Source organism: Mastigoproctus giganteus, chromosome 4, assembly GCF_048544385.1.
Source record: "Mastigoproctus giganteus isolate SK-2022 chromosome 4, ASM4854438v1, whole genome shotgun sequence".
Taxonomy (NCBI): domain Eukaryota; kingdom Metazoa; phylum Arthropoda; class Arachnida; order Uropygi; family Thelyphonidae; genus Mastigoproctus; species Mastigoproctus giganteus.
Window position 1 is genome coordinate 91,732,204 of NC_143578.1, and position 26,204 is coordinate 91,758,407.

Consider the following 26,204-nt stretch of genomic DNA (forward strand, 5'->3'; position numbering starts at 1 on the left):
TCTGTTCATATCGTCAAAATGGATGCGGAGAAGAGGCCTGACGTTTGCAGCAATGATAAAAGCAACAGTCGAAATTTGGAAAGATGGATGGAGCAATTGCCAGATAGTATGCATCACATTCCTTTAAACTGCGTGGCTATTCCGGGTAAGTAGTTTTTTAATCATTATTTTAACCGTGGGAGATTATATCCATTGCTTAACGTAGCGAGCACGCAACGCCGACAGCGGGTTGTTCTGTTGCGGCAATGCGATCTTTGTTTGTTTTTTTTCTTCTCTTTTTAGCGCAACTACAATAAAAATGCACTTGAGCAGTGCTTTAGAATATATTGCAATGGTACAAGTACATATTGGAATTATTGGTCATAATATATTGTACAGAAATGGCTACCCTCTTTTTAATTATTCGAACATAAAAAAATCGATCGATAAATGCTTCTCTCACAGTTCCAGAGCAGTGTTCGAATGTGCAGTATTTATGATCAAGATTCGAAAGCAAATATTAACTTCAAGCGTTAAATGTTGCAGCGATTGAAAAATATAAAATGTCACTTTAGTGTATTTGCACATGGTCAAAATTGCTTCCGTATTATGCATTTTTTTTTTTTTTAATTTTAGATCATTGTTTCGTTTAAAATAGTTATTGTAATGAAGTCAATGTCACATTGCATTATCAATATGTGGCCCTCAATATACGCAGTTTAATGAGCGAAGGAAAAACAAAAAAAAAAAATCAGCTGGTGAAACTATTTGCACTCGCCTATGCAACAACTGCTCTGCGGCGCCAAATGCATTACGCCTCCAGACGGTGTATTAATTAATTTCCTTTGATATACTAGCTCCATTATCGAGAAATAATTTTGTTTGCTGCGGGAAAAGTGTTAATTCTGAAGTTCAGATTAAAACCATAATGCTGGCGAGTGTCAGTTGGTTTCAAAGAAAGCGTATCTTTCCATCTTTGTTTTTAAGAAGTGCTAATTAATCGTGTTGGCCATTTAACACTTTAAATGGTGTGTGGTGTATATGCATATTATTTGCTGGCTTTTTTTTTTGACACACACACAAAAAAAGGATACAGAACTTGTGAACTTAGACAATCGGGGGATACACTTGAATGGTGGTGGCATCGGACCCAAGTGTCACCAGTTCCCGATTAAAGGGCGGAGTCATCTGGCAGTGATGTGACTGGTCGGCAATGTTCATTGTACGAAATCCCTTGGAAACCCCCCCCCCCTCCCCACGTATTGAGCTAGGAAAATAGTATATAAGCATAGGAAAACATGTATTTTGATTCATTGGACTTTTTTTTTAAGCACGCTTTTAAACAATTCAGTTTATCAGGGAAAAAAAAAAAAAATTGGAAAATCTTGCATAGATATCAGCAAGTTCATTTTTAGTACTTGAAAATTCAATAAATTAATAAAGTAGAAAACATTTTGAAATTTTCCATAGAAAAAAGAATAAATAGGCATCAAGCAAGTAAACATAGATGGCTAATATTATTGCTAAGTGGCTCTGCCCTTCTGCCAGGAAACTGGAATGCTGCCAACCAAAGACCTTACCTTGTGAGTGTACCTGATGACCAAAGATATCACCCAAAACTTTTCAATAATTGAACAAAAAAAAAAAAAAAAGTTAATATTTAATTGTGGCTTGATGTAGTCATTTTCTCTGTAAGGATTAGTCATCTATAAATTAAGCTTCGATACACTATTATGCCATGATGATAGATACATTTATTTTACACAATATTATAGCATCTTATTACATGCAAATTAGACTTAAGAGTGGTTAGTCTAATTTGCAAATGCAAATTAGACTAGCATTTTAAGATAGGAGTTTAAGACATTTTTCAAACATGATCCTTGGAAATATGAGTAGCAGCTTCAATTTTAATCTGTTTGAAATTGCCAATTTCATATATCTCAGTCTCTCTTGCACAGATTCTTCTCAGCATGGGCTTTTGTCAGTAAAGACATGTAAATTACCTATTCAATTCATCTGCAACATCAGTTAGGTTATCTAAGACTTTCCCACACCCAGTGTACAAGGGTCTTATATGATTTGCTTTCTTAGCTTAGCTAGTGCTTTTTCATATGCAGGCTTGGCCTCTCTATTAGAGACAGAGCTGGATTTAAACTTGTGGCCCTAAGCTATGGCATGTATGAGGCCCTTCTCGCTTATGGTTCACCTGTGACAATATTATAAAAGGATTTTTTAAGATGGAGGCCCCTTGCAATGCAAGGCCCTAAGCTGTAGCTTGTTTAGTGTATGTGTAAATCTGGCCCAGATTAGAGATCAAATGGCAGTACTAACACTGACAGAATCAATATTGGTGACTGTCAAACAGATGAAAGGTTTGAGATAGCTTAAGAGTTGGAAGTCGGATTTCTCCACTAATACTCCAATAACACTAGTCAAAAAAAGGTTTTTTTTTTTTTTTTTTTTTTCATACCTCCAGAACAAAAGTTGCAGATTCTAAAGGAAATTGGCCTGCTGATTCCAAAAATACCAATACTGTCTATATCACGTCTCCATTGAAAGATGTGCTGAAATTTTAGTAACTTAACGAATGACTAGTTTCAAATATCATTCAATAATACATGTGCCATCTTAAAAATAAGCCTTACTCATTTTAAGACAATTTAATCAAACAATGTATGTAGTACATACATTCTACTTCCATAGAATTGTTTGCTACTCAGAGCTTACTTTCCCATCTTAAAAAAAAACTAGCAGTGTTCCAGTGATCTTAGTACCAATTTTTCATCATGTATATCTCCTAAATTTTGAGTTAAAAAACTGAGATGGGAATGAAGAAAATGGATTTTTAAAGACATCCAGCAGCTCCCATCTTTATAACACTGTAGTAAAGTTGACATTGGAGATTCATAATTTCCTTCTTTCAAGAAATTCATGCCCAACTGCTTGAAACAATTGCCAAGCTGCGAGTTTTCAGTATTCTTTAGCTTTATTGCAAATACAGGCAACTTTTTCGGTTTACGAACGAGTTCCGTTCCAAGACTTCATTCGTTTTACGTTTTGTTCAGTTTCAGTATGTATATCTTGCATTCCTGAGCTTTTACGATATGTATCATATAAATTAGGCAGCCATTTTAAAGCATTAAAACCATGTACTAAACATCGATTGGTCTGTACAATGCATTTTATTATAATGTATGTATGCATTATGGTTTATCATATACGATATGTGACGTAAAATAAAGAATAAAAAACAAGACATCTTACTTTATAATTTTAATTAAAAACATAAGAGTTACAAAATAGAAATAAAGAAAATGAGTAGTAACATAATATATGTATTCAACTTTTGTCAATATTTTCCATATAAGTGACACTAGGTGCAGATGAGGTAGATGGAAGGGCATCTGATAATGAAGAAACAGCTGGGTTTTCCACCTTTTTTAAAATGTTTGCAATTCTTTCCATATTTGCTGACCGGGCTAGCCAGATGGGTAAAGTGCCTGCATGGCAACCCAAAGGTTGCGGGTTCGTATCCTGCCTCAGGCTTGGATCAGAGTAAAATGCAGAAACTTTGGGAGGTGTATTATGGCCATAGAAGCCGATGCGCCAACAACTAACGAAAAAAAAAAAAAAAATCTTTCCATATTTGCGCCTTCAATGATTGCCAACCCCTCAGAAATTGATTTAAAAGCTGCAGCCATTTTCTGCTTTGTAAATGTTCTGGGAGGCTGTGGAATATCAGGTTCTTGTGTCACTTCAGAATTTAAATGTCTCTATTTCAATTATTTCATTGGTTGTTAATTCCTCAAAATGCAAGTCCAAAAGCTCTCACGTCAGTCACATCAAGGTCAAGGTCCATTTTATTGCCCAGTTCAACAATTTCCTGATAAATATTGTAATAAATACATTTTTTAAAAGTTTATTTAAATTTTACAATTATGTTCACTATACGTTTGGCATTTCATTTTATAAGGAACTCTATCTATTGGTGACTTTAAGAAAATTTGAAAGATTGTGACGTTCGTAAATCGAACATTCATAAACTGAGAGTTGCCTGTACTCATCTCTGAAAAGACTTTTTATTTGAGGCCCAAATAAAATTTTCTTGCAGTTTTGCATCTGTTGAATTGGAGAATACTCCTCTTGGGTAGAAGAATCCACTTCCTGCTTTATTCAGTCTTAACTTTCTGGTTGGTAGTCCAAGTCTGCAGAAGTGGACAATCAAAGTCTGCAACACAAGAATTTGTGCTATGTTCATCACTGCTTCATTTATCCCATAATTTAGGCAGATCTGGTATCAGCAAGCCTTTGTGGAACAGGCTTTGTGTATGATATGTTAGGATATTAGATGCTGTGCTTGCCTTTTTCTGGACATCCCTGATATCTTTTTCATGTAGAAATAGCAATCGTCAATGTGGTTGGGTGGTTCTCACCACACCATAGAAGAACAAAAGGCATACTTTTAATTTTCCTAATTAGCCTAATCCTCAGATTTGTGGTGCAGGTAATACGCCACATACATGGATCACGAATTTAGTTTTTATCAATCTTGCAACCAAAGTACAAAGAATATGCACATTTAGAAATACTTTTAAGTTTTTGGTGTAAACCATCCATGTGAACACAGCAGAAATTGTCAGGGTGGTTCAGACATTTCCTCTGCTTTTGATTAAACATTTTAACAATACAGTGCCAAGAAAAAAGCAAAAGAAACAAACACTGTGAATTTGATAGGCAAATAAACACACACATATACAACTATTTTTCTGTAACAATGAGGTTTGGGGGAGTGAGACAGACAGACAATTAAACATGTTAACCCTCCTGCAACTATTACTGCCATCTATAAGCACATGCAAACAGATTAGTGTTTTGTCTGTTTCCCTAAATATAGTAAGTTTTACATACGTGTAAACACAAACCTGTATTATGTAGCAGTTGGGATGTAATTTGAACTTAAGAATTATTTAAGAAATTGATGCACAAAAATGGACTTAAAATAGCCGCTTTATTAGTGGAGAATGAAATTTGCTTGTATCCATTTCTGGATATGAGCAAATTTCCATACAGAAGGGAAAAACACCAGTAGAACAAGAAAGTGTAAAAGGGTGACACAAGATAGGAGCACAGATTTTGAGAACAAGTGCAGAAATGGCATTTCTCCATTTGTTCTCAAAAGCTGTGCTCATGTCTTGTGTTGCCTTTTTTACACTTTCTTATTTTACTAGTATTTTTCCTTTCCACTTGTTCTTAAAAGGAAGGAGCAAAAATAGGCTGGACTCTGCTGTTGTTATAGTGGGTTTTAATTGAATTAATAAGTGGCTCAGATTGGTATATAAGGATGGCATATGCGCCACATAAATTAGTGTTAATCAAGCAAAATGATGCAAGGAAACATTTGTTCTGTATCAGCAAAAAAAAAAAATCCCCATATTCAATAAGAATGCATTTTATGCCTTGAACCTTGTCAGACTCCCTATTCTGGCGATTAGCAACACATTGCTTGAATGTGCAATGAAAGATTCTAATCTTCTATTGCTTCCACAAACTGTTATAGTTGCTCTTGTTTCAACTACTAACATGAAAATATCTCCCCCTTCATTTTGTTTATTCTTTTAAGGGCTTTAGACACCTCTATTAAGTTACCTTGTGAGATATCTGTCCTCCAGGTGCTGGACTCCATCTTCTAAAACAATCCTCATATGGACAACTCTTAGCATACCCAGCCAATCTAGTTGCCCTTCTTTGGATTCTCCCTAAAAGTTCTGCCTTTTTTTTTTTTTTTTTTTAAGTAAGGCCTCCATACCTGAATACAGTATTCCAAAATAGGTCCCACCATCACTAAATAAAGAGATATAATAATGTACATTCTTCTTCCCTTCTGGAAAAGGCCATTAATCATTTCTGGTCACCTGCTTACATTGTAAGGAAAATTTTTATATCTGCTTATATCATAACCCATAAGTCTTTCTCATCCTGAACTACCTGTAATTCTTTAAACATTAATCTGTATGTAAACCCCCCCTCCCCGTATTTCTTTATCCAAAATGCAAAAATTTTACATTTAGCAAGATTACACTTTTCAGACCGTGTGTTTCCTGATCAATCTGTTATTCTGAACCAATAGCATAGCATGGTCCCAATTGTTAACTGTTGTATCTGTCTTTTTGAGGAAAATTAGAAACAAGAAGTGCCCAAATAGAAAACCTCAAGGGACCTCCCCCTCTACATTAGTCCATGTTTGAAGATTTTCCATTAATTACCAACATATATTTGCTTTCGCTTAGTCAGCCCCTGATCCCCTTAAGTGCCTTCCCAGTAATCCCAGCACACTCCATTTGTATAATACCCTCTTGTGAGGAACAGTATCTAAAGCTGTACTAAATTCCAGATATTCAATACCAAAATTATTTCCAACATTTAAATGCTTTGACTTCACATAGTAATTAAGCAAGTTTGTTAGGCACAACTTTCCTTGACTTTATTTTTATCAAGTTTGCATTCTTAATTATTAATTTTATTATCTTATCCACTATAGAAGTCTAAGTTTGCCAACCTGTAGTTATTTCCAACTTAGATCATCCCTTATAAATGGGTGCACAAGACTTTTGCACTTTTAGGCAAAATGGTTGCCGTCAACAGTTTAGTGATGATTTCTTCAGTAGCAGTCATAACTGTATGGTGCTCCTCTCTTGCAGCATGCTTTAATAGCAATCCATCTTAGAATCTTTCCAGTAATCACAACATGTTCCAGTTTACAGTAACCTCTCATGAGGCACAGGGACTGAGTCAAATGCTTTGTTAAAATCCAAATAAACTGTCAGATTTGTTCCCTACATCTAGCTTATAAGCAACTGTATCAAAATAGTCCACTAAGTTAGTTAAACATGATTTTTCCTTAACAAAACCATGTTATCTGTTCTTCAGAATGCCATATCTGCCTAATTGTTCCTGGATTACACTCTTAATCATTTCCTAAAAGTTTTCCCTACCACTGAAGTCAGACTAACCAGTCTGTGGTTACCAACTTTTCTCTTAGAACCATCTTAATGTATTCACAATACATTTTCACATCTCCAATCCAAAGGAATCTCTCCTGAATCTAAATATGTCCTCATAATTAACCTCAGTGGTTCAATACACTCCTTGGCATCCTTCCTCCAAATTACTTGGTATATGCCATCAACTCCGGAAGGCTTACTTGCCTTTATGCTCAAAAGTTTTTGTATAATTTTGAAATTGCCAATTTCATATGGCTCGGCCTCACTTGCACAGACTTCTCAGCATGAGGGGTCTTTGGTCAGTAAAGACATGCAAAGTACCTATTCGTCCACAACATCGGCTAGGTTATCTAAGACTTTCCCATGCCCAGTGCACAAGGGTCTGATCTGATTTGCTTTCTTCTTCATTGTATTCGCATATACGAAAAATTCCTTGTCCCCATTCTTTGCTCTCTTAGCTAGTGCTTTCTCATATGCAGCTTTGGCCTCTCTAACCTTACTTGTGGAAATATTAGAGATCAACTTTTCCTGCTGTTAAGTGTCAGTACTTTTTTTGTTGGCCTGTAGTTATCCCATGCTATCTTTATCTGTTCTATTTGACTGACCAGTGCCACGTTCATCCATTTTGGCATCCTCCTCCTGCAATATTTTCTTATTGGTATGTATATGTTCATGGCTTCTGTGATTTTTGCTTTAGAGATATTCTATAATTCAAACATATTTAACCTCACTCTGCATTCTGGCCAACTAATAGATGCCATATAGTGCTTAAAGTGCCAAAGTACCCTCTTCTGAAATTAAAACTCATGCTTTTACCTTTAACTACTGCAACATCTTTCTTCATCTTCCAACTGACAATTGCTTGATCACTACCTGACAGTGATGATTTCTGTACTTTAAGCCCTGTGATGTCATCTGATTTGTGAGTAATGATGAGGTCAGAAAAGACCTCAACACCTGTTGAGGTCCTTTCTTTATAAGCCCATAACTTACGAAGCTTCATAGCCTTGGTTTTCATGGGAGACCAGTGGAAGAAACATCACAAACTGCAGTTAGGGGTCTTGTATTGCATGATGCAGTGAATTCTGAAATGGGTTCATAGAGAAATGGAAGTCAGTTCTAGGAAGTAAAGAATTTTGCTACCCCATATTCTGATTTAGATGGGTAGTTGGTGTCAAGGATGCCTGGAGAATGTCTGTTTCCAAAGTATATTGTGATAATGGGGGGTATGGTGTGGTGCTGTTTCTCATGGTATGGCATAGGGCCTTGGGTGATTATGTGGTGGAATCATCAATGTTGACATTTACTGTAATATTTTGGACAGTTCATCTGTCATGTGGCAGTTATTTTGGCGCAGACTTTTTTATTTTAAAAGGATATTTTAAACTTTAAATTTTCTATTTATACTCTCCAGGATAGCGATATATGGCCAGAGGAGTTCAAAGATAGAGAGAATACAATAACATCCTTGTATTTTAGTAGTCAAGTAAGCTTGAACCACATCACTCAAATGCACGTAGTTCTTTATTCTTGAACACTTGACTGTGGGGTTCTTATGCCCTGTGTCATTGAAGAAGGGTTCATGGGCACAGATGTACAAAAGTTAAATAGCTAGTGCACAGTTCTGATTTGAACCTATGGGATGAACTGGAATGTTAGTTTGGAATGTCAGACCAGTGTATCCTACACAAGTAGCTCAAGTAGCCTTTGTTTGCAGGAGGAATGGGGGGACTGTACTTGCTTTTGCATATCATTTGTTGGTGAAACCTACCCTAGAGGGCAGAGTACATTGTAGCAGCCAAAGAGGACAGACATGCTACTAAATGAATGGGCAATGATACTAGTGTGAAAATGTGTCTGCATACTTTTTGGAAGGTAGTGAATTTGCTGATGCTATAGAGATAAAAGTTGGGATGGTTGGGAAAACTTTGTTTGGATGGATGGTAGCATTGCCACTTTTTTAAAATCATCTTCCAAAGGTGATTGTTGTGGGAGGGATTATAAAAGCAAACCTGTTTTTTTTTTTTTTTTTGCAAAAAAATGTACTTTTCTTACATTGTTTTATAACAAAAAATTAATTTTTTAAATGTTAAATAATTTTTTAAACAAAATGACTACAGTAACTTTTCTAATAATTTACTTGTGCAGATTTCTAATTTCCAGTTGATCTTATGAAAACCACAGTTTAGAATATTGTAGTACATGATGCATGTATTGCATAGTTGTAAGTTTTCTGAAAAAAGCATAACTGCAAATTGGAAGTAGTTTCACAACTTAAAGTTTGTAAATGTGTTCACTACAGTCAACATGTGCTGATGGTGAGATTTAGAGTTTAAGTTGGTGTTTGTTTTTATTTGTTATTGGTTGCTTTTTGTTTATTATAAGTTGGCTGTTATAGCATAAACATGAATGGTGACATACACTAATGCAGAAAGAGAAATTTATTTTGTGGCTGGAAGAAACAGTCTATCTGTGGAAGTTAAGTAGAAATTTCATACAAAGTTTGGTAAAAATCCAGTGAGTAGACATTTGGTCTATGATTAGCATTAGAATTTTGTAGTTACCCAATATTGTGTACCATTGAGGAAGTGAGAATCCATAAAATTTAACATAGTGGGGCAGCATAGAGACACTTATCCTGCAGATAAGTTACTGCAAAAAAATGCATGGAGAATGTTGTGGAAGTGGTTGTATCTAAAACTACAAGTTGCAGATGGTACAAGCTGTTATGGTTAATGACAAGATTAGATGTCAAACATTTTGTGTGGACATGTTTACTAAGGTGGCAGACGATGAAGAGCTTATTAAGTGTTTAATGATGAATGCATGTTTCCTGACACAGGCAAGGTGAATGTACCCAATGTCCGAGTGTGGATAAGTGAAAAACTCATAATTTTAGAACAGCCTAAAAGTTAGTGTTTTATGCTGCAAGTTTCAGAATGGTGTATATCCTATTCCTCTTCATAGAAGGAACTATCACTGGTTTTGTGAGACACTATAAAATGGCAAATTGCTCAGGATGATCCTGGTTAATGGTATAATCATTCTTTCAATTGCATGGCCAACTCACTCATCAGACCTGACACAATTGGACTTCTTTTTTGCAGAGTTAGATTAAGGACCAGATATGCATACCTCCTTAGCGGAGTGGGAGTGCAGTAGCACATGCTCTTTGAGTAGACCGGGGTTCAAGCCCCTGACTGCTGAATACAGTTGATCTGCCAACCCACACTGAACCAGCATGGCAGATGATGGTCCATTTCCCTCAGCATGAATTGTTGAGGAGGCTTCCATCCTTCAGTGAGTTGATAATGGCTGCACTTTACTTTTTATGCATACAAAGGCCAGACCAGATATTGTTGAGACCATGCTATGTCTAGGAGCTGGGTATATTTTTGGTCCTTAATCTAACTCTGGAAGACATGTATTATTACTTCATACATGTCTTCCTACCTTTTCTCTAGTAAATACATTGTGAAAAGTCAAACAAAGAGAATAAACTTTGCTGCGAAAAGACCTAAACCTCCCAAACACTTCTTCGTTCATTTCACAAATGTATGTGGTCTCAGTTCAGTTTGATTCTATCAAAAAAAATTACTTTTTTTTGATAGAATCCTAATTATCAGTTGATTTAACCACTACTCATCTCAGTTCTCCTAAATATTCTTTTAGTAGCACGATGTGTAGGTATATAAAGAACTGGAAATTGGTGAAATAATATTACCCCCCCCCCCACAAACACAAAAGATATTCTGAACTGAATTGCTCTTTCAGTTGGGAAAGGCTACTTCAAATTCTCCAACAACCTATACAAACAAAAAGCCGGACTAAGTATGGACAATCCTCTCTCCCCTCCTAGCAGAAATCATGAGTGCATTGGGAGATACAGTCTTAGACAATTTCCCTCTAAAATCCATATACTGGGATAGATATAGTAATAGCCTATAGTACAAGGAAGCCAGAGGCTTTTGCTGCACTAGCTAGAAAAAAAAAAAAGCAGATAAGAAAATACACAAATTATTTGCTTCCGTCCTCATATAGATAATTATTCAGTTGACCTTTGAATTTATTCAAACTGTCAGCCTCAACGACTCACTGGCTAAAAGAAAACTTCCTACAATCTAGTCTAAATCCTCTTCCCCTTGTAATTATAATTTATTCCCCCTCTGGAATTTGCTATAAAGTAAAAATTCCACATTTATTCATTTTATAACCCCTCTTCTGAGAGGGGTTAATAAAATTATAAACCTTGGGTCACCTCTGAGGTGCCTGGCTGGCAAGTTCTGTAGCCCACATATGTGAATTCTCCTCATATGGTGACCGTTTTGCCAATCTCGCCATGCAAGGTGTCCATCTTTGGACCCTTTCAAGAAAATGTATTTTTTTCAGATGTCAGCATACTTGAACACGGTATTCCAAATGTATGATTATGAACTCCATATCTCTACAGGATAATGTTTGATACCTCATTGATAGCACACCATGGGCTTTCCTGGCTGCCTATTTCAGAAAAATTCATATATGCCTATACTGTAACTCTGAGATCCCTTTCCTCCTCTACTGTTTTTAACTCAAACCCCACCAAGTGTATAATTTATTTTGGGGTTGCTATTTCCCAAGTGTAAGAACTTGCATTTTGATGCATTAAAACATAGCTGCCACTTTTCTGACCATTCTTGCAGCCTGTTCAAATAATCCTGAACAAGCACTGCTTGATACTGATCATTAACTGCTCTACCAATCATTATGTCATCTGCAAATTTTGACATTAAGCCATCTCATCGTCTGTCTTTTATGAAAATCAGAAACAGTGGTCCAAGAACTGACCTTGGGGACCCCACTTTTGACTTCACACCAATCTGAAGAATATCCATTAATCACAATCCTCTTCCTTCTGCTTTGCATCTGCACACCAGTCCATCTTAGAATTTTCCCGGTAATCCTAGCATGTTTCGGCTTATACAGTAACCTCTTGTTAGTGACTGAGTCATTAGTGACCTTGCTAAAATCGAAATAAACTATTTAAAAATTATTCCCTACATCCAGCTCATGCTATTACTGAGTTAGTTAAACATGATTTTCCCTTAACAAAACCATGTGTGTTATTCAATCTTAATTGCTTCTAAGATTTTCTCCCCCACTGAAGTCAGACTAACTGGTCAGTAGTTACCAACGTTGTCTCCGAACCCTCTTTGTGAGCCAATCAGAAACCAAACTGATCAACTCCATGAAATAAAAAGTAAAGAAAATTGATGAAGTTATTGTTTTTTAAAATTCAGCTTGAAATATACAGAGCAACAAATATTATATAGTTTATTATTTAAGATTTAGGTTTTATATTGCAAGATATAAAATTCATAAAAATAAATATATCAAAAAAAGTTGTTTATATTTCTACAAATTTTCTTTTAACTCCATAAGTTTACAGAAAATTTGTAGAAATATGAACAACTTTTTTGATATATTTATTTTTATGAATTTGAATTGTATAATTTGTGGTTTTGACCTCTCTAATTTAATTCGTTGCATATTGATCCAGTTGACTGATTTTTCTTTCCGTTAGTGATGGAACCTTCCAATGGTTTTGCGGAAAGAAAGTCCTGATGAGTCATCTCAACCACTGTCAAACGGTTTTTCTTCTTACATGTTCTGATGATTTCGTACCAATCAGTGGGAGAAAAAATGTTTTGATTATTTGCATGTGATTTGAAATGGCAAAATCTGAATCATTAGGCAAATAACTGTCCACTTGACAAAAATTTCATTTCGATTGATTCGCTTTTATCTCCAATTAAACATCCATTCCTATTTTTGTACTGCATGCCTTGTAGTCTTTGACAGTTCTGAATATTTCGAGCCCATTTGTCAGGACTCCGGCTCCGTTTCCATCCAATATTTGAATGATTTGTTTCGGTAGCTGGGTTATGGACAATATTTTCCTTGTTTGAATCTGACAATGAATCCAAATAAATACGAAAACCATTTCTTTGAATTGGGGTTTCTGAGTATTGGAGGATCACTATCTCATTCATTATTCTGCATGTCACAATAATAATTACTTGCCATCTTTATTTTACACCCGTAGATTGTTTCTTGTTTAACACTTCACAATAACCTCTATTATGGACAGCTGTTGAGACCAAACTGGAGTTAATCAATCTCTTCTGAAAAATATTAACTGTTATTCAGAAGCCAATCGTGGTTCTGCTGTCTCATGGTGATAAATAGAATTATTGAGGTTAATTATTGGGTTTCTGAAAAGTTAAGCACTAATCATGGGCTCTTTTACTAAAATTGAGAAAATTACAGAAAGTGGAGTTGATCAGTTTGGCCTCTGAGTGGCTCATGTATTGGTGATACAGTGGCACTTCTTCAATCCAAAAGAATCTCTCCCGAGTCCAAATATGCCCTCATTAACTTCAATGGTTCAATACTCCGTGGCATCCTTCCTCAAAATTACTGGGTGCATTCCATTGACTCCAGGAGCCTTACTTGCCTTTATGCTTAAGTTTTTCTAATAAACAGTTATCTGCAATTTTGAAATTGCCAATTTCATATGGCTCCGCCTCACTTGCACACTCTTCTCAGCATGAAGGATCACTTGTCAGTAAAGACATGCAAAGTATCTCTTCAATTCATCCACAACATCAGCTAGGTTATCTAAGACTTTCCCACACCCAGTGCACAAGGGTCTGATTTGATTTATTTTCTTCTTCGTTGTATACATGAAAAATTTCTTGTAGTACCTGTATGCAGTACCCAAGGTGTGGCCTGACCATTGCCTTATACATAGGGATAATCACCTCCTTATCTCTGCTAGCTTGCATATGGGAAACAGTAACCCCAGAGTAACATATCAACTGTGTAGTATTGCAGTGGTAGAGAGTGAAAAGGACCTGGGGGTAATTGTGCAGGCAAATATGAAGTTTTCTGAGCAGTGCAGATGGTCTGCAAGAGTAGCTCATGGTGTCCTGTCAATGATATACAGGAATTTTTCTAGCAGGGATAAGGAGGTGATTATCCCCTTGTATAAGGCAATGGTCAGACCACACCTTGACTACTGTATACAGGTCTGGGGGCTTCATTTTAAGAAGGATGTAGACTGTTGGAATGAGTATAGAGAAGGGCAACAAGATTAGTGAATGGAACAAAGGGTTTCTCTAATGAAGAAAGGCTTAAGTTTTGCAAATTACAATGTCTGGAAACTAGGCACCTGCGAGGTGATTTGATTGAAGTGTATAAAGCCATTAATGGTTTGAGCATGCTCAGTGCTCATGGGATTCTTCCTCTTGCTCAGAATAATCACCTGAGAGGGCATAAATTTAACTCCAGGAGCTCACATCTGGTGAGTATGGACTTGGCACACCTAGGATTCTAAGCTGGATATCATCATTCTTCTCTTCCTTGGTGATACTACTCTCTCTCTCTCTCTCTTTTTTTTTTTTTTTTTTGCTGGTGCAGCATAAGCCACAGGCTTCCTTGCATCATACAGCTAATAATAATAATAATTCAAATTGAGGAAAGACAGTTGTAGGATAGATGTGCAGAAGTTTGCTTTTAGCCAGTGGGTGGTTGATCACTGGAACAAACTTCCATCTGTTGTTGTAGAAGTTGATAGCTTAAATAGATTCAAGGCAGAACTAGACAAACATTTGGAGCGAATGGATGGGTGAAATGAGAAGGGTATGTGTTTTTTGGCAGATGCTATATAAGCTTGCTTTCATACATCATGTGCCTATGCTAATGCTAAGACCTGATGAGCTGCTCTGGCAGCCTGTCTGTACTGCTCTGAAAAACTTCATATCTGACTGCACAATTACCCCAGGCCTTTCTCATTCTCCACTACCCTGAGTATTGTACTGCGCAGTTGGTACTGTAGACACAGTTAAGACTTAAGTATTTTTCTATAATTTACTACCTTCATTACACCCCTTGAAGTTATTTAGGCTTGTTTCCCTATCCTTTTCATCCCACCCATATGAAACATTGTTACCATCAGAACATCATGCTGTCATCAGCTGTTGTGGCAACAAACATGAATTCTTGATTTGAGTGCAAGCATTACTTTGACCCATATCATCAGATAAACATGGATCTATATTACCCTTCTGCCCTTAACTAGCAGAGTTTCCTAAACTCTTAAGGTATCCTAAGCGATACTGGCAAAAATTCTTGTACCACCTTTGTTCAAACGAATATCTCTACAAAATAGATTCCTTCTACCTACAAGTGCAGGTCACACTGAAAAGAATCCCTTCCCCTAGTCTTGCAGATTCCCTCAAGTTAATCCACAAGGTAACATTTAAACCATTTTGCTACCTGGGTTAGAAGAATTAATTTTCATAACTACCCAAATACTGTATATCCAAGTATAAAATTTAAAATAGAAATAGAGAAAGACAATGGCATACCATTCCACGATCTCGTATTAAAGAAGCATAACTTTCTCTTAGTAGAAATATATAGAAAAGAAACCAACACAGGACTTACCATAAAGTATAATTCCAACCACCCCCATGAACACAAACTGGCATTCTTAAGTTTCATTCATAGACTATGTAAAGATCAAGCACTCAATAGAGAAATCAACAATGGATATCCACAAAAACTCATAATGAAAACAATTAAAATGAAAAAAGAGAAATCTCAATCAATACACAGGCATCTAATAAAGAACCAGAAAAAGAGTACGTTACCATCCCCCAAATTAGCAAAAAGATTAAGAGCACAGCCAAAAAATATGGGTTGCACACCAGATTTACAGGAACTGACACCATTAAAAATAAAAAATTCCTTCCCCACTTCTCCCCTGATGAAGTCTCTTTCCACTAAACACCCAGTATACAATTCAATGCAAAGATTGCTAAAATTCATATATCAGACAAACCAGTTGAAGATTATTCAAAGAATTAAAGAACATAACTGTAAATGTGATATAGCCTGATGCCAAATAAAATCGAATCCAGCTTTCCATGCCTGGTGCAAGGATCACTAGTGGGCTTTGAAGAACACCTTGCAGTGTTCTCTCCAGGACCTATCGAATGGGTGCACTGCCCAGTGAATTTGACTGACCATCTGGCTAAAATTTAAGCGATTCTCGTGGTACCGTATGGTACTGATCTTGATCAGTATTAATTTGAACATACTATGTGATCAAGGTCAATGCGACAGGAGCATATAATGTTAAATTATGCAATTAATTTTCACTCTGGATTGATTGTCACATTTATAAATAACAGAAAATTTTATAACATTGTGAAGTATTACACTTCTCCACCCGGCTGGCAAAATTTTCTGGGGAGAACACTACCTAGGTCCCAACCACTGAAACCTGCATAACCAGCAATATTAACCAAAACAAATGCATGCAGATAGATAACAATAATCACATGCATATTAGAGTAGATAAAAAAACAAAACAAAAATAAGAACCATAAGTATATCTTCAAAAAATAATCTGCTATTCTCCTTTCTAACATAATTTTGAACCCACCTACACAATTAAGATGCTCACAAAGATTAGCTGCCAAACATATCTAATCCTACAATTCCTGAATCCCCATTTTCATTTTAAATACCCGCAGCAACAAACTAACCTGTGATTGGTCCTAGAAGACCTTGATCAGAGTTTTAATTCAAAACATACTTACTTTGAGAGGAGTACAGTACAAATCATATAAAAAGGTAAACTGCAGCCATTATCAACCCACTGCAGGATGGAAGCCTCCTCAACGATTCATGCTTAGGGAAATGGGCCATAATCTGCCACGCTGGTCCAGTGCAGGTTGGCAGATCGACCGTATTTAGCAGTCAGGGCCTTGAACCGGTCTACTCAAAGAGCGTGTGTTACTGCACTGCCGCTCCTGACCACTTGGCTACGGAAACCCCAACTATCTTAACCTTCCATCTAATCAAGATCACCAGTGTGGATTATGCCAATGTTAATCCACTGGTGATATACTGGCTTCGGTTACCCATCTTTTGATAAATTCAGTGGAAACTTTTGGTGAAACTCAATCAAAGGCTTTTGATCATATTTGACATAATGATCTTCTAAATAAATCTTCATCTTGTGGATTTCCAACTGTTTTTTGTATTTGAAGATCCCATTTTCTCTCTGACTGCTCCTGCAGGTGATAATAGATGGTCCTGTCTTCTGACTTCTCCACTAATGCTGGTGTTCCCTGAGGTTCATTTCTTTCTTCTACTCTTTTCCTCCTGTATATTAATGACTTTCTTCCACTGGGTGGAAATCATATCCATAGCTTTGCTAATAACAGCACATTGTATTCGATGTTCCAGTTCAAGAAACCTTTCCCTGTACAAACAGCTAAAAATTCTTGAATGTCCACTAAGAATTTCTTAAATACTGATCTCCAGGTAATTCTCCAATGGAATAAAGATAATTTAGTTAAATTCAGTTCTTCTAAAACTTAGTCCTGCCTTATCTTGCAAAAGGAATTCTTCTGCCCCTGTGCCTTTCTTTGATAGCAATCAGATCTCTAGACAAGATCACATCTTTATTAGGGATTACCTTCACTTTAATCTCTCTTGTGGATAAGCACATCACAAATATTGCTTCTCCTGCATCTAAAAAATTGGATTTTCTCTTTTGCTCTTGGCATTATTTTCCTTCTAAACAGGTACTCACTGTGCAAATCTCAAATCCACCCTACCATGGAGCATTTTTCCTAGGACAGTGCCCCATAACCTCTCTTGGGCTTCTAGACTCGATTCAAAAGAGGGCAGTTAGGTTAATCAATAACTCATTTCTTACCAAGTTTCCTTCTCTGTCTCCTAGACATTTTCTGCTGCATGTTTTTTCTATAAATACTTCCATGGGCACTGTTCTTCTGAATCGGCTTATAATTCTCTCCCTCCCCTCCCTAACCAGTCACATACTTTTATTTTCTGACATAAAACTCCCAGAACCATTTCTTTTTCAAATTTATCCCTTCAACTTCAGTGTTTTGGAATAATCGTCACACGTATTTCCTGAAAATTACAATCTATAGAAATTCAAGTATAATGTCAATAAGTATCTTCTTTCATCTTCTCAACCTTTAACTCATATTAGCATTAGTAGAGGCATACGATGCAAGAAAGCAAGCTTATTCAGCATCAGCCCAAAAAAAAAAAAAAAAAAAACCCTCTCCCATTTCACCCCTCCGTTCGTTCGAAATACCTGTCCAGTTGAGCTTTAAATTTGTTTAGGCTATCAACTTCAACAACAAGTGATGGAAGTCGGTTCCACCAACCAACCACCCGCTGGCCAAAGGCAAATTTCCGCACATCTATCCGACATCCGTCCTTCCTCAATTTGAATTTATGCCCTCTGAGGTGATTATTCTGAGAAAGATGAAGAATCCCATTGGCATTGAGCATGCTCAAACCATTCAAGGCCTTATACACCTCTATCAGATCACCTCGCCGGTGCCTAGTCTCCAGACTCTGTAATTTGCAAAACTTAAGCCTTTCTTCGTAAGAGCAACCCTTTGTTCCATTTACTAATCTTGTTGCCCTTCTCTGTACCCGTTCCAGCAGCTCTACATCCTTCTTGAAATGAGGCCTCCAGACCTGTATACAGTACTCAAGATGTGGCCTAACCATTGCCTTATACAAGGGAATAATCACCTCCTTATCCCTGCTAGAAAAATTCCTGTATATCATTGACAAGACACCATGAGCTACTCTTGCAGCTCGTCTGCACTGCTCAGAGAACTTCATATCTCCCTGCACAATTACCCCCAGGTCCTTTTCATTCTCCACCACTGTCAGTGTGGTACCGCAGAGTTGATACGTTGCTCTGGGGTTACTGTTTCCCATATGCAGTACTTTACATTTGTCAATGTTAAACTTCATTTGCCACCTCTCAGCCCATCTGTTCAACCTTTCCAGATCCTGTTGCAGCAGCATAGCGTCAGTAGTGTCCTTGACGACCCTGCCAACCTTTGTATCATCTGCAAACTTGGACATTAAACTTGATATCCCATCATCAATATCATTCATAAACACCGAAAACAACAACGGACCCAACACTGAACCTTGAGGAACTCCACTAATAACATTAGTCCACGTTGAGCAGTGCCCATTGATTACCACTCTCTGTCTTCTGCCACTCAACCATCCCCTTATCCATAGCAGCAATTTGCCTCCAATGCCACACTGCTCCAATTTGTGCAGCAGTCTTCCATGTGCAACAGTATCAAAAGCCTTTCTAAGATCCAAATATATAATATCAAAGTTATTCCCTGCATCCAGTTCTTTTGTGACTACATCATAGTATCCAATCAAATTGGTCAGGCAAGACCTGCCCTTAACAAAACCATGCTGCGTCTGAGCTATAACTGAATTCTTGTCTAGATGATCCTGCAGTGCTTCTTTAACCAGTGCCTCCATTAATTTACCTGGAACAGAAGTTAAACTAACAGGTCTATAATTACTTGTGTCAGCCTTTGATCCTCCTTTGTGAATTGGGGTTACATTTGCACATCTCCAGTCTATGGGTACCTCCCCTGAGTCCAAAGAAGCTCTCATAATTATGGCTAGGGGTTTGCATACTTCCTTTGCTGCCTCCTTTAATATAACTGGATAGATCCCATCCACCCCAGGTGCCTTTTTTATGTTTATCCTCAACAATCTCTCCTCCACTTTCCTCTCAGTTATTACAAAATCATCCAGCTCACTGCCAATGTTTACTTTACCTACATCATTCTCCTTCCTGAATAACTCCTCATGCGTGAATGTAGATGCAAAATACTCGTTTAGATTGTTAGCCACCTGAGCAGGATCCTCAACTGTTGAACCATCAATATCCAGTGGACCAATCTGATTCATCCCTTTCCTTCTCGAGTTCAAGTATGTAAAGAACTCTTTTCTGTTTTTCTTTGCATCCTTTGCCAAGGATTTTTCGTAGTCTGCCTTTGCCTGCCTAATCTCCTTTGTGACTTGGTTACAGACCAACTTATATCTATCATAGGCTTCCATGTCACCCATTAATATGCTGTAAGTTCTATAGTATTGAAGGTTTTAATACCTTTTGTGTTTGAGATTTTCATAAAAATAATAAATGAGACGCTACTATGACAGGTCCATCAGGTAGCAGGTGGAATATCCCATTAGATTGTTTACACCAAACTAAGGATATATTGCACATTTTGTGGTCAAAATGATACACTAATAGAAACTAAGCAATCTCCACACCCACCCCCTGCCAGTGGAACAAAACATTGTGTAGTGCAATTTGTCTCTATATAGCACCATTTTCCATTGTTCTGGAGCTCATGAATGTTGGAAATGGCATTTTTCATTGGTGATCTTAGTATTGGGCATATATATGCTCATTACAGTTGGCTGAATATACTGATAGATGCTCCTGTGGTCTATTTGAACCTCTTCCATGGTGTTTTCTATAGGTGATATGCATGGGTATAAACTACCTTCTCTGTGATTGAACAAATGTTTTCTGAGGTTGATGTTTGTATTTTTTTTTTTTTTTTTATGGGCAACACCTAGTCTTCTGTCTTTAAATAACATCTGTCACAATGGATTAGGGGAGGTTCAGAAGAATTGCAGTTTTGTGCACAGAAAGGATGATCATGTGTCATCCAATTACCACTCCACATTGAAAGTCTGAAGTTCTTATTCATGAGCAATATGGTCATCTAACTTATTGCTGCTATGCAGGTAGACCCATCCTCAGACATTCTTCTCCCCTTCCCCATTTGTTCATCTTGGATTAAGCCAGAGTGTATGTGTGTGTTGTGGGGGGGGGGGAGTTGAGACAGTGTGAAACATTTGTGTACAGGTACTGGACCCTTATTTTATAGTATTTTCAAATTGTAAGATGTTGGTTTGTTAACAGTTTAAAATTGTATATGATAAATGAAATTGAATTCTTTGTTGTTGTTTTTTTAATTAGTTAATAAAAACAATGCCTCTTCTTTGTAAATAATTAGAATAAAAATTATAATTAGTGTCATCTTTTATGTAAAAGATGGCCATGCATTTTTGAAGGTAAACACTAGTTTTAACTTTTTATATTCAGAGATATTAGAATGTTTTATTAGTGTTTGCTTATGAATATATTGTATAAAATAAGCAAATATATTACTATACAAAGTAATTGTGTGCTATCTGTATTTTTTAGGTTCTCACGATTCATGCAGTTATTCCATCAATCCTACATCGAGCATTGCACCTGATGAACCAGAATTATACAACTCTGTCTTTATTCATCTGTTTGGATGTATGTCTAAGCGCATCATATATAACTGGTGTAGAACCCAAGTTCTCAACTGTACACAGCAACTAGAAGCTGGAATACGGTACTTTGATCTCAGAATTGCATCTCAGAAGGATGACAAAAGTTTATATGTGGTTCATGGTTTATATGGTTCTCCAGTCGCCAGTATACTGAAAGAGATAAAGAACTTTCTTCAAAACCACAATAAAGAGGTACTCCTGTTAGATTTCCAGCATTTCTATGACATGGGTCATGATGATCATCATAATTTACTTCATCAGTTAACAGAGATATTTGGGGCAATGCTCTGCCCATCTCTTAATGATACCAGTAAGCTGAATCTGTCATGGCTGTGGCAACGAGGTTTCCAGTTATTGGTATTTTACAGGAACCCTGTTGCACAGTATCATCCATTCCTTTGGCCAAGTGATAGTATTCCAAATCCATGGCCTAATACTCTGAGTCCAAAAGCTCTTTTCAATTTCCTGACAGAAAACTACAAAAGGGGAAGACCATCCAATAAATTTTATGTAACCCAAGGAATTCTTACTCCATCTCTTTTATATATTCTTTGGCACATGTTTGGAAATCTTAGAAATGACATGACTGTTGATGTCAATGTTGGGTTACATAAATGGTTGAAAGACAAAGTTGCAGGAACTAATGGATTAAACATAGTAATCTGCAACTATGTTGAAATGGATGGCTTTAACATTCCTCATTCGGTGGTGGATATAAATTACAAATCTCCACCCCAAGAGAACACAGATGAAGTAAAGGTCTAGTCATATGTTGTTTTATACACATTTGTGGCCAAAGGAAAACAGAGCTGTTGATTCCTGACTTTTTATTTTTTACTTTGGCACTCGATTGCCTTTTTTGAATTTAATGTCTTAGGACACTTCTTGAGCAAGACCATCACAGCAGTGGTAGCAAGTCATGGAGCAGACCTCTTATGGGGAAAAAATGCTTCTTGATACATGTTAATTGTTGTGGATGGCATAGCAGTTCTCTCCCCTTTTCCTCCTCTACAAGGCAGCGTGAGCTTTTTCTCAACCTAATGGCTGCTAGGTATACTTTGTGGTAGCTTTTTTTTTTTAATAGCTAATAAAAACAAGTGTATGCATAGTATTTCTTTTATTTTTGTTCCTGCATCTTATCCTTTGAAATGTCCATTTTTATATCCACAAAATTTGCTGTTCCCTTGTAAATCATATAAAATTAAATTGTATTAATTCTATCAGTTTTAAGTAGTATAACATAAAAAAAGCCAATTTTCAAGACTTCAGAAATGTTAATTAGCCAAGAAAGAAATTTGTTTATGGAATAGCAATGTACAGTTGGTGCATGAAACCTTATCAAGATACTCAGTTGGCATGTTACTGTATAGGTTAGTAGTTGTCAAACCATGAGGTGTGGAGAAAAAAATTGATTCCAATATTAACTGATTATAAAATAATCACAGGATATAGTCAGGACCATGCATTGGATGTGGTGCACCGAGGCCCCTTAACCCCTTTTGCATCCAGGCCCCCAAGCATCTTTGCACGGCCCTGGATATAGTAGTCACTTAGCCAAGACATTCTATTTGCAGTAATGCTAGGTTGCATCTTAAATTATTCAATCATGTGCTTTTATTTTATTATGCATAACAATAAAATATATAATTTTGATATTTGAAACTGTATCAAGGTGTTACAAAGTTGGTGGTTGAGTAATGATGCACTTCTTGTTAATCCTAGACAGGCATTGCATGTTTTTGGGAAATTCTTATAATATTCATGAAGGTAAAAACTGTTGAGATAATTTTTTGATATACACAAAACAGTTGCTCATTCCTTTCTTGTATGCAATATGTTGTGGACATAATGAAGAAATTATGTTCCACATTTCTGCATATATTCAGAGCACTCAAGATTGCTTGAGTGTTCTTAAAATTAAAATTTTTTGCTATGCTGAAAGAATTAACATAATTAAATTCATCAGTAAAACCAGTTGTGGTTTTTATAATGTCCCAAAAGCGACACACATGCACACTATTTAGGGGAGGGGGAGGAATGTGATTTCTTTTGTGAAAATCATGAGCCTTACCTCTCTAGGATTAATAAAAGCAATTTCTTTTTGTTTTCTGCAAAAAATTAAGTACTGTACAGTTGTGTAATGGAAACAATGTTATTAATATGCACACACAGGGTAATTACAAAGTAGCATTACAAGTTTAAACACTTGTAATTTGATTTTTCATGCACAAATGAAATGGTGATGCAGCAGGCATTCCAGTGAAATTGTTTTTTCTAAACTTTTATGGAATACATCATATGGATTTTGTCTGGTGAACAAAGGGAGCCCATAATGACCTATCCAGCAGCCTAGGAATAGAATGAATGATTTAGAAGGAATAACTTTTTCTACAAGATGGGTGTCTCTGATTTTTGATTACAGAAAGTTCTCAAGTGCATTCAGATATGCAATAGCTGGCTTTTTGCCAATAAAAGGCCTATAATTTTTGTGGAACACAACACATTGGAGACACTAACTTTGGGGCTGTTGTGTATATATATATCTTAAGTCTCAGTACCCCACATGCAAATATTTAAGTATGCTCTATCACTGAAAACAACACATCTGATTTAACTCATTAGTTCAAGTAGTGTCAAGACATTCTTGTTTAGTTTAGTTGTAGATGCCAATGTAGCACTCTCCAAACTGTTAGTTCTTGGCTAGCTGTATTTTTGAACTTTAGAAGTAAGCCTGTTGTGTTGTGTTGTGTTGTTTTTCAACTACAAACTGACAAGTTGTAAGGCTACTTAGTAATTTTCCTGTACATATAAAACTCGGTGACTTGGAGGAGAAAGAGAGGAGTGTATATGTGTTGATATTTTAAATTTTTAATAAGGATTAATGTATTTAGTTGCACAATTTTTTCCTAAATCATGTTTATATCTAATTCAATTTTATGTCATTGGAATAGAATGAACTTTTAAGAGGTGTAAATACAATGTTGTGTGCCACACGTTTTATGAGCAAATTAAGTTAAAGGGAAATACGGCATGACTTGCTTATGGAGTGATAAAACTGGCAAATTCACATTGTTTTAAAGAGGGTTCGTATAAGGAGCACAGTCTGTAAATTTTAAAACTTCAGTATAATTATTGTGAATAGGTACTCAAGCCTTCACAATTAATAAATGTTGATGTTTGTTTCCACCGTTATTCAGTTCAAAGGATTAAACCTACAGATTTAATGGAGCAGAGCTAAAATACTTGCTCCAACTGGTCTCTATTTATCTTGCCTTTTGGGGGGGGGGGTAAAGTTTTTCTTGTTTGAGCAGAACAGCTTTAAAATTTCAAAAATATGTTGAACTTTTGTTTCTCACTTCATTATACAGTTGAAAGTGGTAATCCTATCTTTATTGGAATATGTTACTATTGCAATAACCTTCTGGATGTGAGCCTATTAAAGTTAAATATTAAAACTGGTAATATCTTAGTTTAAATAACTCTTGTAATTCTTTAGCTTAACTATGTATTTGTACGTCTTTGTTGTGCAAACCACTTCAACTTTGATTTACAAATATTTCAATGGTAATAAGATTGAATTTTTCAAAAGTTCGTAACACTTTGGTAGTGGCTCTAATGCTTATGAAGGATGTTTACCAGCCAGTCCTACAGATATTATAGGAACAATGTTCAAGACATCCAGTTATATAGTAACCAAGGAAGTTCTGTACCTCCGTGGGCAGGAGCGGCAGTGCCTAGCACATGCTTCTTGATAAAACCGGGGTTCGAACCCATGACCACTGCATAACCTCGGAGCAATATGGCTTTAGTTGCTAATGCTCATACAACAACAACCTCCTCATGCATGCTGAATGTCATTTAATCAGTGAACAATGCTTAACAAACAATATATTTTAAAGGGATGGTAATTAGTTTTGCAGAGAAGCATATTCTTCATGCTATCTATATTTGTAGCTAGGACATCTACTTTTCTTTCTCTGTTTGATGTGCCAATCTCAGATTCATCTAGTGTAGGGTACTATATGGAAATGCAGTACAGTTAAGAAATATCATAGTTTATTTTTTAAGGCATAACCTTAAAAGATAAGATTAACAAGTTCATATGTACATATTTTATTGTAGGCAAGTGTGCCAAACAGACAGTGTCTCCTTCCGCTCCATCTTAAAATAATGCAGTCAGTTTCATAATCCTTAAATTAACATTAGTCACAGATGTAAATGGTGATTCTTTTAATTCCGAGAATTATCAAATAACTTGATTATTAAAAATCCTACAATGGAGTGAAAAGCAAAAAAGGTCCATTTTTCACAAAGCAGTTTAGGCTAAGCCAGATGAGTTGTGAACTTATTTTCTCATGCACACCTTCTTTATGGGTCTTTTGTTGTAAACAGCCCCTTTCTTTTTATAGTTTCAATACCCAATTTACCTAGCATTTTTTCTTTTGTAAATCAGTGTTTGTTTTCATGAAATATCTTAATACATATTTATAGTAAAAAGCTGTGTAATAACAACCAGCAGTACTGATAAGTTTTAATTAAAGGACATTAATAATTTGACTTTAGAAATTTTACATATCATGTACTTTGCCAGTGTGATATTTAAGCTTATAGAAGAATTGTTTGATATATTCTCTTAACTAGCTACTACAATATTTACATTTATGTAGTTATTTTTTTTACTTTAAACCTGTGCACAGAGTATTTATTTGTATGTAAGGGACCAGATATGTTTAGCATCATTCTCCTAAATTTAAAAATCCAGTACCACAAATGCTGTTGTTTAGCTCTTATATGTGTTGTGTGAAATATTACTATTACTTAGAGCCATTAACAAAGAACCTGAACTGTACGTGATGTTCTGAAAAACATTTTAACACTACCTGCAAAATTTTTGTAACAGTCTCATAAGATGCTTTTGTCTGCTATTTGTGCCCTTTGAGTCTGTCATAGGATGGA

General features: G+C 36.2%; 1 protein-coding gene across 1 annotated transcript; it reads left to right on the top strand.

Annotated features, from left to right (window-relative positions):
• LOC150086910 (PI-PLC X domain-containing protein 3) lies at positions 1–24,514 on the top strand. Its single transcript, XM_090372804.1, has 2 exons — positions 1–145; positions 21,133–24,514. The coding sequence occupies exons 1-2, from the start codon at positions 19–21 to the stop codon at positions 22,011–22,013; spliced, it is 1,008 nt and encodes a 335-aa protein (XP_090228930.1). The 5' UTR covers positions 1–18; the 3' UTR covers positions 22,014–24,514.
• Positions 24,515–26,204: the final 1,690 nt, after the last annotated feature.